General features: G+C 34.1%; 1 protein-coding gene across 1 annotated transcript in view; it reads right to left on the bottom strand.

Moving 5' to 3' along the window:
* Window positions 1–15,437, bottom strand: part of KIF13A (kinesin family member 13A) — a 242,422-nt gene that overhangs the window by 77,676 nt on the left and 149,309 nt on the right. Inside the window, 4 exon segments of the mRNA XM_074272374.1 lie at window positions 2,129–2,263; window positions 3,152–3,262; window positions 5,483–5,695; window positions 7,465–7,576. Coding sequence (XP_074128475.1) covers window positions 2,129–2,263; window positions 3,152–3,262; window positions 5,483–5,695; window positions 7,465–7,576 — 571 coding nt within the window.

Raw genomic sequence — 15,437 nt, forward strand, 5'->3', positions numbered from 1 at the left:
AAAAATATTTTGCATTTATTAATTCAATTCAAATAGCACTTGTTAAATTCTTGATATATACAGAAGAAGAGTTAGATGGAAAGAATTTTGGAGGCAAAGTTAACTAATTATGAGGTGATAATCATGACATTCAACTCAGAGGACTGATCTTCAGAGACCATGACTGTTCTATCTCACTTATTTCTCAAGCTAAGTTGCATAGTAGAGAGAACACTGGTCTTGAGTCAAAAAAATCTAAGTTCAAATCTAATCTTAGACACTTATTATTGTATGACCCTCTGCTAGTGAATGTCTGAATCAATTTTCTCAATTGTAAAATAGGGATATCAGGAATGCCATAAAGATAATTTATAAAGGGCTTAGCACAGTGCCTGGAATATAGCATGTGCTTAATAAGGTTGTATCCTTCCTCTAAACTGAGAACAAAAACTAAACTCTTGCCTTTTTTATAATGCTACAATACTATTGATTCTGTTGTAATAAGTCCTCCAAAGATGATAGACTAGGCTAAGTAAATTTTGGTCTCAGCAAACAAAATTTTCAGGAAGGGCTCACTTCTTCTTCACAGACCTCTATGCAATACCAGAATAATGAAGATAATATTTATACCTAACATGAGACAGAAAAAGACACAAGCTATAGATATTACCATAGAAGCTAAGTTATACAATAAACCTGGAGTCAAAAAGACTCATCTTTCGGAGTTCAAATCTGGTTTCAGACACATACTAATTGTGACTCTGAGCAAACTACTTAAGCCTGGTTGCCTCAGTTTCCTCATCTATAAAATGAGCTGGAGGAGGAAATGGAAAACTACTCCAGTACCTTTCCCAAGAAAACTCCAAATGGGATAACAAAGAGTAAGACACTATTGAAAACGACTGCATAACAACAAATAGAGTTTATGTCTTTGCTTCCCCTTTATCAAGCTCTCCACTGTTTTTGTGGGTCTTTTTAAAAAAGTTTTCTCATGCATATGAGAAGACATCTGTACCTTAGCACCCAGTCTGTCTACTCTCTTAAATAAGGAAAGATGAAAGGAGGCACTCTGCAATCCTACCTTTGAAACCAGTGAAAGCAATATGCATTTATTAAGGAAAGAAAAAGGAATAAACTTTTATTTAGTGCCTACTATGTGCCAGGAACTGTGCTAAGAACTTTGCAAATACTATATCACTTGAGACTTAAAATATTCACAATGTGCCAAGCAATATGATAAGTTAATAGTCCCAATTCTTAAGAAGTTCACAGTGTAATATATTAGACAACTATGTACAAACACATGTATATACAAACAGTTCTGAACAAACAAGATAATGTGTGGGTAATTTCATAGTGATAAGATTAAGGAGAACTGACTGGGAAAGACTGTTTGTAGAATGTGGGACTTTAACTGAAACTTTAAGGAAGCCAAGAAAACAAGAAGATGATGAAGAAAGGAGAGGGCCCTAAGCATGAAAGAGAGAGTCTAATAGTCTCATTCCATAGCAGGCCCCAGAGGTGTCCAATAAATATTAAGGGGTTCCTTTTGCACTAAACTACAGGGGAAACATTCAGTGGCTTACTCATTAGTCCCTGTGACTGGACGCAATTTGCAATTTCAATCATGAGCTCAAGAGGCCATGAGCCAGAAGGTCATGTCTAGAAGAAGAAAAATGAGTCTCTTTTCTGAGTTTATGTTAAGGTTGCCAGAAAAGAAGCAAAAAGATATAAGATTCTTGTTTTTTTATTTTTTTATTTTATTTATGAAGTTTTGCAGCTTAAAATTTCATTATTTTAAATCATAGCACACAGAAATCCTAAGGTATTGGATCAAAATGGAAATGATATAAAAATCATCTTTTTTTCTTATTTAGTTAATTCAATAAAGTATAGTCAGGAAATAATTATCTTAAAGACATGTTACTTAGTACTGTGCCTTGACCACAGAAGACACTTAATAAATATTTAAAGAATAAAATTATGAATAATGGTTTATGACAATATAGTAAATGATTATCTACCGAAGGAATAATTTTAGAATTCATTATATTATTAATTCTTTTAATTAAATGAAGGATACACTTAATGCCATATGGGTCTTCCATATGGATGAGTCAGGAATTTAGATTTATATGTGTCCTCTTACCTTTAGATAATAGACAAGAAGTTCATTGAGAGCAGGGTCAGCATTCAAGTTCACCAAATAGCATTTGTCATCCCCCACCTTGATGCCAGAAGTCTCAAGGGAAATTCCCATACTTTCAAGCTGTCTTTGCCTCTCCTGTAGACAAAACCAGACAAAAGTGAGTAACTCATCTAGTTTGTTGCCTTAGTAACAAGACGTGCAAATGAAAAGTTTAAGTCATTCTTGCTGAGTACAAAGCCATCACATAGACACATCTATTAGAAGCATAAGAGGCTAAAGATTGGACTGGATTCCAGATACTCCTTTGGGTTGTAATTGATTGATGTGGTCAGATACTTAAGCATCAATGTGACTGAAAAACAGCTGTAAAAGTGTACATCTTTAAATGACTTTCAACAGATCTAGCCCTTAGTGATAACTATCTTTCTTGAATTCTTCAAGGGAAACTTGTCAAATTGCATTTCTTCATAAGCTCACAAAATCAGAATCATAATAGCAGCTTCTAAATTTATAATAGTGTGCTAAAATTTCCAAAGCACATTACATATATTATTGTTTTATCACTTGAATCAATGAAAATTATATCACTGCTCGATGTTAGGATTATTTTGCTCATAGCACAATTTGAATTTAAACTATCCAGCCTTGCATTTTTTCTATATTTTTAGAAGCAAGATTAGACCTTTGTTTAAATGTACTAGCATTTCTCTTATATTATTATACATACATATATATACTTAGTATATATTATACTTATATTCTATAAGTATACTCATATACATTGTGCTGTTCCCTAACCACATTAATAAATATAGAGATATTCACATACAGTTCAAATAAATAACAAAGAACAAAACATCAGGTATAAGAAATTGGTGTCTAAAGTACTTTTTTATGTATTCAGCTGATCATTAAGTATAAATAGGCCTTTTAATACTCTTTAGTGATAACTATAAAACTACTATAAAAACTATAAAAGACACAAGATAGAAAGCAGAATCATGATATTTCATATCAAGCCACCTGAGCAATTTCTTCAGTTTTCCTTAATTTCTCTTCCCAGGTTACAGTTAATTCTTTTATTAATTTTTCAGATTCTTCTAATTTTTCTTTTAGTTCTGGAGCCTTCATAGCCTTAAAAAATAAAAAACAAAATAAAATGCTATAATATTTTATTTGATATATCTTCTTCCCATTGCTTTGAATGAAGTAAAAAGTTATTTCCTTTCAGGGTTATTACCAACAGTGTGTGGGTAGTAATTTAACCAAATAAAATACAAGAAAATATGGATGTATAATCAATATTTTCTTGATTCTTTTAAAGCATGGGTAGGGAATTTCAGGAACCGTAATGAGTTTAATTCTTGTGTTTATTTTAAATATCAGAGAAAAACATTTTTAAATTCTTTTCAACAAATAGTAAAGAAATCAGTAGCAAAAAAGACCATTTAATCAATGTTACTTTTTTCCACTAATGACAGACATCACCATATGTCACCAATGAAGGCATTTCAATTAAATTAACCTACTAGGAAAGATGAAATTTCTCCTAATTTATTTGCAGGATATTATCTGGGCCCTTTATTATTACTTTTCTTTACTGTTGGCAATCAATTTAGGCAATTTATTACTCACTTGGAAGCAGGACATCTGGTGAAAACAGCAGTAATTTGCCTCTGAATTTGTTCAAGGAGAATACCCAAGGGGACTGGAGCTAGACAGATGCAGGTTTTCTTTTTAAAATGTTTCATTTCATTTGACAGCAATATGCTTTCTGACACCCTGCAGTAACATGATTCTCTACAGAGTAAAAAGGGCAGCTAACAGCAAAGACCACAGGGTTAGAAAGAAAACAACTAAATGAAGTGTCTCAGATTTAGAGGCTAATCCAAATGCACTTCCATCCCAGTCAGTTAGTAAGTTTGGTTAAATTCCTTTAGAGATGCTGATAACAACAATGATGCTAAGAATGTACTTGGGACATCTAATATTGGACACATCTGAAGATTTTAAGTGGACATATGATAGCTTCTCTTCCATTTTTCTACCCTCAGATTTTGCTCCAGGATTCTGGCAGGTCTGCCAGCTCTGGCAAAGCAACTGTCTGACCATAACACAAATTCAAAGAAAAGGAAAAAACAACTAAAAATTTCATCTGCAAACAAATCATTTAACCTTTTCCCTACAGCTGAGAGAGCTACAACTTTGTCCAGAACTTTGATTTTCCTGACACATTTTCCAGTCTTGATAACTGCAATAATAAAATTATGTTTGATGCATTTTAAAAAAGTAAATGAATTCCAAACACACAGAATAGGATTGTTTGATTGCTTTCCAAATGGATGATTTTACATTAAAAGCATCTGCAAGGGCATTAAACCAACAACACTTTTCTATAATTTACTTGTTTAATGGAAACAAGAGAGCCCTTCATTGAATTCCATTGGGAAGACTACTATGCTACAATTACTCAAGAAACGGATCCAAGGAACTTTTATTGTCATTCTCTCGTCACTCAAGAGCATCCAGCCAGATACTTTCCTAATCTATAAGCTCACGCTCATATGCTCCAAAGATAAGCACAAAATAAATGTAACAAATAACAAAATCAGAGATTCCATTAGACATTTTTTCAACCTAGCAAAATGTGCCTCTCTACCACTAAGAATAACTCCTCACCATGGCAGTATTAGTAGCATCTTGAATTTTAATAGCTTTTTTCTCCTGAAGTGCTAATGATATTTTCACAAATATACACAAATGGCTTGTAGAGTTAGTCTCATCCCTTCATAGATGTGTATCCATTATATTAGTTCTTGAAGATTCCAGAATTGATTCCCTTAACTAGTAGCATATAAAGTCCATTTTCTTCTTCATTTTCATGATCCCCCACTTTTTCTTGTCTTATTTTAGATCATTTCATTGCTTAACCTAGCCCCCACTAAAAAATAGTCAAGATCAAGTAGAAATGATGGGATGAAAAATAGTTTTGTTTTTTGTCAATAATTATGGGAAATAATGAAAATATTCACTGTCTAGAAAAATGCCTTGTACTTGATAAATGCTTGTTGAACAAAATTTTCGTTTGATTCTGACAAGATTCTTATCAGGTAAGCAGAGGAGATATTGTTATTTTCATGCTACAGATAAGGAAACTGAAGCTCTCAGAGGTTAAGTGATTTACTCAAGATCACTCAGTTAATTAATGGCAAACTATGACTTAAATCTAGGTGTTTTATACATACATACATACATATGTATAAAGACTACATATATGAGAAAGTGTAAGTGCTTTGAAAAGAGCAAAATACTATATAATTTAAACAAAAAATATGTATCAGGATAGTTTTTTACCTCAGCCTGTGACAGCTGCTCTTTCAGTTTCTCTACTTCTTCACGTAGTTCTCTAATGACCCTTGCATTAGGATCTTCATTGACCACAGCATGATTGACTATTCTTTTGGCTCTGTCTGCATATCTTAATGTAGAGAGTGTCTCTTCATAGTTGTCTGCTGCTGGGCTGATGGTGGCTATCATGGAAGTTTGACTATTGCCTCCCAAATTGTCCTGCAAAACAAATTGTACAGAGGTTCAGGAACATACAACAAATTAAGTATCTTTTTGTATAATATGTAACTTATAAATTAAAAAAAGAGAATAAGGGCAAACTCTGCTCCTAACAATGAAGTCATGTTAGCTAAGCTAAGAAGAGTAAGTTTAATATAGTTTTAAAAAATGGACTTTTCTATAATCAAAGGCCTATCAGTTACTGTGTTCATTGATATCATAGTATAGGATGGAGTAATAATAACCTATGGAAGACTGAAGAAAAATTCTCCTTCAGCAAAAGGTAACTAATACAACCACAGTAGAAAAGCATGGCAGAGTAGAAGAGTAAAATTTTAATAGAAATATGATTTCATTCTACATTCTACATGAAGATGAGAAGAAAAAATGCTATGACTTCTTCATATAGTTCACAAATGATTTTTATAAACATGTAATTTGACCTTCATGAATAGTCATAAATATTAACATTTATATAATGTTTTATAATTACAAAGCACTTTCCTCACACCAAATTTATAATATAATGAAATAATTATCTCTATTTTACAGATGAGAAAACTGAGGGTCAGAAGTTAAAATGTGCACAGGTCTTCAGCTTACTCTTTTCACTATGTCACAATGATTTTAAGGAATAATGCCCAACTATTGAATAATGCTAAAATGAATTATGCCAACAAAAGGAAAGAAAATAGCAAATGTAAAAAAAAAATCATTAAAATATGTCTTATCTGACTATGAATCAAGAAAATGTATTTTATGGGTGCTGCTTGTATCTGACATGCACACTTTTTTAAAAAGAAAAAACTTCCATTAAAGTGTTACTCCAATTTCTCATTGTGGTCTGAGCTCTCTGGGCTCTCTAAGATGAGGTCAGAAAAGAGTAACAGCTCTGCTGTTGCTATTCAGTTGTGTCCAACTACTGGGGACCCCATTTGGGGTTTTCACAAAAAAGAGGGGTTTGCCATTTCCTTCTCCAGCTCATTTTTCATATGAGGAAACTGAGGCAAACAGGATTAAGTGTCTTGCCCAGGCTCACACAATTAGCAAGTGTCTGAGGCCAGGTTTGAACCACGAAGATGGACTTCCTGATATCAAGCTCAGTGTTCTCTCACTGTGCTACCTGGCTGAAGATCCTGCCAACTGGAAAGGAGGCCCAGGGATGGACTGAATATCCATCAGCTGAGGACCAGCCTCATTATATCTGGAGATACTAGGCCACAATTTGGTTACAAGGTCATGAGTTTCTATGCCATAACAACTCTTAAAGACATTTATAGAAAGGTGACAGTTCAGTTACTAGAGGGAATACCAGTATCGACAAAACTGAAGATAACCTGGCACAGGAGAACTTAAGAATTTATCCATTCCAATCCATCTTACAAATGAGTAAGCTGAGGTCCAAAAAGATGAAGTCATTTTACAAGGTCAAAATGGCAAGTAAAAGGCAAAAGAGGAACAGGAAATAGGGCTGTTGACTCCTATTTCAGGGTCCTCCTCCAAAGAGGAGAAATGTCCTCATTTTTTAAAAAACCAGATCTAGTACTTCACTGGTAAAGGAAATTTCATTGATCAATGTAAATTGATACCTGTTTTTTTGAATTATAATCCTGGAGGGTCAATGAATGAGAGGTTAAGTGACTTCCACAGGGCCATATGACTTGATATGTGTCAGAGGCAATACATGTACCCAAATATTCCTGACTATTATGCCATACCATCCCCTTAGCATACGTGAAATGAAGGAACATGCAACAATCAAGCATTACCTTGAGAAGCCAAGTGAGGACTGAATCCCGGTAAGGCACAAATTTGTTTTTACCCTTTCCAGCTGCTTGGTCAGCCAGGGATGATATAACTAATCCTAGGGTTGTGAGTGATCTAGAGGGGACAAACATAAAATAAAATTAACCCTTCTAGGTAAATAGGTGATAATAGCAAAAAGAAAGAGAAAGAGGAGGAGGAGGAGGAAGAAAACATATTAAAAGACAAAACTAGTTCTTTGATTCCTATCAGTCTAGTAATAGCCTATGAAGAAACAGAGAAAATGAACAAAGTAATCCCATTCACATACTGGATTAATGACTTTCCTAGAAAAAGGACTATCTCATGGGTATTAGAAAACAACAATAAAAAAATTATACAAAAAGAAAATTATAGCCTAAGTCACAAAATGAAGGATTCTGCATCTTTTGTTTAATGGTTTTTAAATACAAGCTGCTTATGCTGAAGCTAAAGAGTTTTGGTCTACCTTCTACCTCTAACACAACAGGGTAACTTGCAAACAGTTCTTTAACCACAACTCCCTTGACTGTTCAGATTATGGGTTGATTATTGGCTTCAGTGAAGAATTAATAAAGTTGTACAGACTTACCAAGCCACAGAGACTGTCTATGCCTCAGGTAGTATATAACAACCCCTGTGGGAATGCTGACTCAGAGAAAAGTATAATTACAAATCTCTATGTCAAAGAGGAAGAGCTAGGTGGCTCTCGGGAAAAATTCATTCTTGAATAATAGTTTGGATCACAAAGGAATGAAGGAAAAGAAGATGTCTATTTGTGTCATAGATTGTCACTTACATTTTCTAGAATAAATAAATACCACACCAAATTAATTGGCTATATAACAGGGAATATTCAGAAAAATGAAGATGGTGACTTTAACGAAAGTGACAAAAGAGAGCCTATATCCAGAGGATAATCACTAAGGCCAGTAAAACTAGGGCTGAACTAGTATCTAAGATGGATTCTTTGATAACTCAAATTGAGCCAGAGAACCAAACTTTGGAGCTAGAAGAATTCTAAACCTCTCATTTAAACTTGCAATGCTTTAAGATCAAACTCAAAATCAATAGGAAAACTATTTTCCACAAAATATACCACCCAAAAGAAAACTCAAAACTGAATAATTCAAGAAATGAGTCATTACAATAACTAAAAGTTGTTACTGCATAGACACAGATAGGATATAATGTATTTTGACAGATTTTAATATTCAAATGAAATAATTTTCATCTCCCAAAGGATATCACTGTAATAGAATACATGCAATGCATATGAAGTACTAAGATGGATATCAACAGATGATTAAAGAAACTATTTCTGTACATTATTTAAAATGAGCATGAGTTTAATAATACCATTATGTATAGTCATGATTAAACTCATAAAATTGTCTAATTTTAAACATATACTTAAACTACAATAATGCAAAAAAAAATTTCTGTTTGGATACAGAATATAGCTATTTTTCCACTAATTTTCTCCTTCATTCAATAAACATGTGTTAAGCCCCTGCATTGTGAAGAGTACTGTGCAAATTCTGGGGAAAAAAACTAAATCTACTTTTAAAATAAAATTACTAAACTAAAAACAGCTGTCCTTATTGGTACACATCTTCTCAGAATCAAATACAAGTGGGATGATTTCAGTTGAAAAATAAAAAATAATAAAATAACAAAAATAATAAATAAAAAATTTTAAAATTGGCCTGAAGATATAGAGAATATAAGATTTTTAGAATATGTAACTTGTTGCTTGCTTATTATTTTTATTTTGTTTCATCACCTCTCATTTCTCTTCTTAAAAAAAAAAACATTTCCACATTTATCATTCTGCATAAGAAAAATCAGATCAGAAGAAAAAATAAGAGAAAAAAACAAGCATTGCTTATTATTTTTAAAAAGCATTTTTAAGGGCAGTTAGATGGTACAGTGGATAGAGCACTGGCCCTGAAATCCAGGACTTGAGTTCAAATTTCAGACACTTAACATTTCCTAGCTCTGTGACCCTGGGTAAGTCACTTAATCCCAACTGCCTCAGCAAAATAAATAAATAAATTTAAAAAATAAAATAAAATAAAAAGCATTTTCTTTGATTAACTCCCCCTCCCCCACCATTTTAAAGGCTGTTCTTCAATAAGGCATTTTCCAAGCATATTTCAAAAGCATACAAGATTCCTTGACAGATATAACACAAGAAAGAGATAGGTGATGTTTTCTCTGATTATTAATATCATGTGAGGCATAGATCAAAGACACATGTTCACCAAAGTACTGACAATCCTCATGGAGGATGCCCAGTACCTTATGAAAGGATTCTTATAGATGGCAAGGTCATTTAGATGAGGATGATGTTCTGTTGATTGCATCAAGTATGAGAACACTACATAGCCTCTTAAATGAGACTCCAAATCACAATAGGATCAAAGGTCTAAAAAGTCTTTTGGAGAAAGGTTATTCCAACACTCTGCTTTTGCAGATAAGGAAAATGGAGACCACAAAAGCTGAATGAATTGTCTAAGGTTGAACAAAGCAATAAGTGGCAAAGAATAAGAGATATTTAGTTGGGTCCCATGACTACAAATTCACTTTTCTTTTTCTACACTTTTTCTGCAGTATGGGAGACTTTAACTTGTCTCCCATACTAAACTTAAAAGAGTTCGGTCTAGCTATCCATCGTTAAAAAAAATAAAATAAATAAAGAATATCAGGCTATGACATGCATTTGGATGGAAAAAAACAAAGAATTCAATCATTAAAATATACATCTTGGATAGATAACTTCGTATGGACACTGAGCTAGAGCCAAAACTGAACAAAAAGAGGTAAACTGTGACCATCCACATGATAATAGAGAACTAAAGAAGGGCCCCAACAAGAGGTGTTGACCTCTTGAGAAGGAAAGGGACAAGATACACAGGATAAGAAAGTATAGATGAGGTACTATGTGCATCATTTGGAGGAGCTATCAATGATATACCCACATCTACCCACCAATCCAGCTCACACTAGATCAAATTTAGAGCTAGCAGAATCCTTAGGGGCCATCTATAATCCAAAGTCATCATTTTACAAGATGGAGAAATTAAAAGTTCAGATTTGCCCAGGTCACACAGATAAAGAAAATATGGATTCTAAGCCAGTTTCTATGCCTGAAAGTTCAGAGTACTAATTCTATTACATCCCACTGTCATCCATGTTGACAGTGATTTTGAAGAGGATAAAACAATCTATTCTATGAAAAGAAGAATTCTGCATACTTAATGCATATATGTACCTTTACTCTGCCTTTTAACAAGTACTGACTTATTTCTGATTTATTGTCATGGGAAGGAAAAAGACAATTTCTGGAGCCCAAACATAAGCAATGCAATAAAAACTAAATTAGTATTCTTTATGATAAAAAGAAAAATGATGTTACAGTATAATCATTCCATTGTAAAAGTGCTCTTCAAGTTGGGGGGAGGAGTGTAGTTGAACTAAAATAATTACAAGGCTGTAGTGTCTCTATGTATTTTGCTATGTTATGGAGAACTGCCATTAATTAAAACCACACCCTTTTACTTGTTAATGAACAAATACTTAAAAAAAAAAACCACATCCATCCTACTTATAACTGGATTTAAATTATTGAGAAATATGTAGTCAAAATGTAAGGTATGAGAGCTAGATGGTGGTGATTCTGGGCCATCAATATTCTATATTCACTAAATTTCATCTATATTCAAAGGCTTATGAGTTGAGCCTTCTAAGGTAATTAAATCCAAACTCTGTACTAACATCCCCACAATGAGGCGAATTGCTAATTGGGAAGTTATAGAAAAGGGACTAAGTAGGAAATCACAGCAAGGGCTATATGAGAAATGTTAGAGAATGAGATCTGTAAATACTGGGAGCCAACATTTGAAAAAGTTGATTCCAGAAACCAGAGATACTAAAAATAATGAATTTAGACAAATGAAACTAGATCTTAAAAGATGACAAACATTCTTACAGGCAATAAAGTTCAATGAGACAAACATAGGGGAAAGTTGGAGAAGTCTAAAGAAATGTATCCTGGTGGAAAACAAAGAGATGGCTGGTCTGGGTTCTCTCCTTATGTGGGGGTTTCTCCATATCACTATCCAACCAGAGGGACCCATGAGAAACATGAGTACCAGCACTGATGTGATCTTACAAGGTAGAGGCTTCTGGGGGACAATAAAGAAGTCCAAAGGGATGGGAAATGAACGAACATTTCTTATACGAGTCCCCTTCTCTCCACTTGCACAGCCATCATGATGGTACAGATTCTCAGCCCTTTATAGCTGTACTGAAATAATTTTCTGATAGGTCTCCTTCTAGGGGCACATGATTCTCCTAGCTTCTATTTTGATACCTTTTCATTAGCTGTCTCTTCAGCCTGGAATGCTCTCCCTTATGCACTAAGCCTCACTTCCTGGCAAAACTCAGTTCAAGGCCAACTTTGCAGATGTTAAGAAGTCTTTCATGATCTCTGTATCTTCCAATGTTTCTCCTGGCATATTACCTTCCATTATATCTATGTATTCTAATTTGTTTAATTATTCTTCCAGATATCCCTTATATGTATCTAATTATTTACTTATCATCTCCCCTATTATAACATAAACTCCTTGAAAACAGAGACTGTTTTAAATTTTTTTGTGTATCTCAAGTACATATTACAATATCTAGTATACAGTAAACATATAGTAAGCTTAATAAACATCTGTTTACTGTTTATTGACTGACCTACGTCATTTCTTTTCAATTACACCTTCAATATTTTGAAAGGAGAAATTATTTATTTATTAAATTCCCAAGCATTGGAGTTTGGAGATAAAATATGAAAATTCAATTTTCTTTTCACCTCCCCAACTAAAGAAAAAAAACCACTTAACTTCCCAAAGACTAGCTTCTGCTCACCACTCTTAAGCCTGCAGTGATAAATGTAAGGATGTTTTCCCATATTTCCAGACATATGGATCTTTCTAATTGTAAAAGTTGTGATGAGGGCTTACAAGGACTCCTGCATATAAACAATAGGAAGAAAAGCTCCTTGTTCACCTTTTCTAGACACTAATCAAGTATTTGGTTACTTAAGCAACACCCACTTAAATAGGCTTCTGAGAAGAAATAAACTAGAGCACCAGAGAGGGAACAAGGTAGAAAAAGGAGAAAAAAACTGGACACAAACACTGTACCTAAGATACAATGAAATAGATACAGTGAGGAGATAGAAAGACCCTACACATTTAGGAAGCTACCATACTATGTTATCAGTTATAGGCCAACTTTTATTCTTGGAACTGATTCTTTTACAGAGAATAAAACAAACAGCCTCCAACTCTACTCCAGAAAGCACTCCTGTAGAGTGCTATAGACTCTAAATGGAGTGTTCAGATTCTAAATGGAATGCTTAGAGAAGCCAGTAATGTATTCAGTCCTCTGTAGTTCAGGTAAGCAGAATATAGGTTCCTTTTTTACAATCATTAGCAATGGAGAAGAATAGCAGACTGATTTAAATTTATTACCCTCCTGAGGTAGAGAGAGAAACTGTATAATTGGCCTACCACCTCTCATTCATCATAGAAGTCATTCTAAAGTAGTGTACAGTCAAGTAAAGTCTTTATCTCTTAAAAAGAATAATGCTTTAAAGATTCTTAAAGGTTTGAAGAGAGTTGAAGATTCTAGGTCCATAATCCATTAAACAAATATTAACATCTCTGTCAGATCACTAGAAGGTCTTGCTTTAAAATTCAAGCTATCCACTTCTCCATTAAAAATTATTATGGAACTATGTGACAATTTTTATAACTCAGAAATTGAGGTTATGAAACTCATAAGCCTTCCTGGAATTTCTTGAGTTTCCTAACACCATGCTGCTAATACTTTTATAACTACTATGGAGAGCCATTGTCTCAGGGTAGAAATCACAATGGAATTAGAAACAGAATCTATGAATTCCACTCCTGCTAACCACATAATTTGTTTAACAGCATTAAGCAAGAAACTTATCCATAAACTCCAATTTCCTTTTCCTAGCTCCAAAGAGTGCTTATGAGGGCCAAAGAAATATAAATTGTAAATATAAATGTTAAAGGACTCTATAAATGTGAACTACTCTTCAGGGCTCTGATCTAATTTTTCTCTTAACTTCCAATCTCCCATTTTCAAATGTCTCTCAGTTATCTCAAAAATAAACTTGGATTCTTGCAGATATCCTAAACTAAACATGGATTTAATTCCATGTTTAACTTCTTTTCCCCATCACCCAGGTTCACATGTCATCCTTTGACTAAAAGGATATCTAGTTCTTTGCCTTCATAACATCTCTCAAACAGATTCCTTCTCTCCTCATTGCCAACATTCCAGTGCAGGCTCTCATTCCCCCACATGTGGACTATAAAAACAGCTTTCTGTTTGGTTTTCCTGCCACAATTTTTTCTCCATTCCAGTCCATCCTCTTCAGCTATCAAAGTGATCTTTCTTAAGCATATGTCTACCCAAGTCATATCCTACCACAAACTCCAGGGGCTCCTTATAACATTCAGATCAAATAGAAAATTCTCTGTGTAAAGACCTTTAAAACCTGACCCTTTCTTATCTTTCCAGTCTTACACCTTCCCCACCCTCTAAAGATACAGGTCTTTTGCTATTCTTAGCATAAGACATTCCCATCTTTTAACTCCAATTTTCACTGGCTGTTCCCAATACCTAGGATTCTCTCCCAGCTTATCTCTACCTCGTGGCTTTCCTGACTTCCTTCAAGTCCTAGCTAAAATCCTTTCCCATTTTCCGAAACTCTTTTAGTCTGCTAAAAGACTTCAGTCTAATATTATCTTAAATTTATCTTGTATGTTCATTTTTGTATATAGTGGGTTGCATTTTTCCTTCCTCAGAGACAGCAAGGTAGAGTAGTGGATAGAATTCAGGGCTTGGAATCAAAAAAGTTTAAATCCAACTTTAGACATTTCCTAGCTATATGACCCTATAAGACAAGTCATCTAACCTCGATTTGACTCAGTTTCCTTCAGGTGATAAAAACCCTCACAAAACCAACCAGGAATAATAGTGTCTCTCCCATCCAAAGCTGTTATGAGGATCAAATGAAATGATATTTGTAAAGTGTTTAGCATAAGGCCTGGCACATAGTAGTCACTCGATCTTCCTTATTTTCTTTATTTCTCTCTCTGTGTCTGTCTCTCCCTCCCTTCTCCCTTCCTCATTTCTGTCTCTTTCTCTTTTTGTCTCTCTCTCTCCAGTAGATTGAGTTCTTTTAAAGCATATTGGTGGGGTTTTTTGGTTTTTTTTGGCTTTCTTTGAATTGCCATCACTTAGTACCGTATATAGCATGTAGCAGGTACTTAACAAAAACTCAATTTCACTAATTTTAGGGTAGGCCTTGTTCTCAAAGATCAAAATATTAGAGGGGGGTAATACAGGGGGAATCCCACTGGATTAGGACTCAGAAGATCCAGCTTTGACCTCCAGACCCACCATTTTCAAGCTATGTAACTTTGGACAAAATATTTATTGATCTGTAATATGTATATACTCTGCATATGCATGTTTCTTACTAGTCCAATGCAAAAATAAATTCATTATATATGAAGCACTTGCTAGCTTATGGGGCAGGAGCAAAGTTTAGCACAGTTGCAATCCCTGTTTGGAAGAAGGAAGAGGAGAGAAGGAGAAAAGAGAAGAAAAATATGAAGCATTTATTAAACACTTACTATGGGCTAGGCACTTTACAAATATTCTCTCATTTGATTTTCACTATAATCCTGGGAGGTAGATGCTATTGCTATCATCCATATTTTAAAGTTCAGGAAGTTGAGATAGACCAGATTAAGGTTCTTGTCCAAGGTCAAACAACTAGTACATGAGGTAGGATTTGAATGCAGTTCTTCCAGACTGCAGGTGCAGCACTCTACCCACAGCTGTTTAATGGCACTTA

The sequence above is a fragment of the Sminthopsis crassicaudata genome, chromosome 1 (assembly GCF_048593235.1).
Source record: "Sminthopsis crassicaudata isolate SCR6 chromosome 1, ASM4859323v1, whole genome shotgun sequence".
NCBI classification, from domain to species: domain Eukaryota; kingdom Metazoa; phylum Chordata; class Mammalia; order Dasyuromorphia; family Dasyuridae; genus Sminthopsis; species Sminthopsis crassicaudata.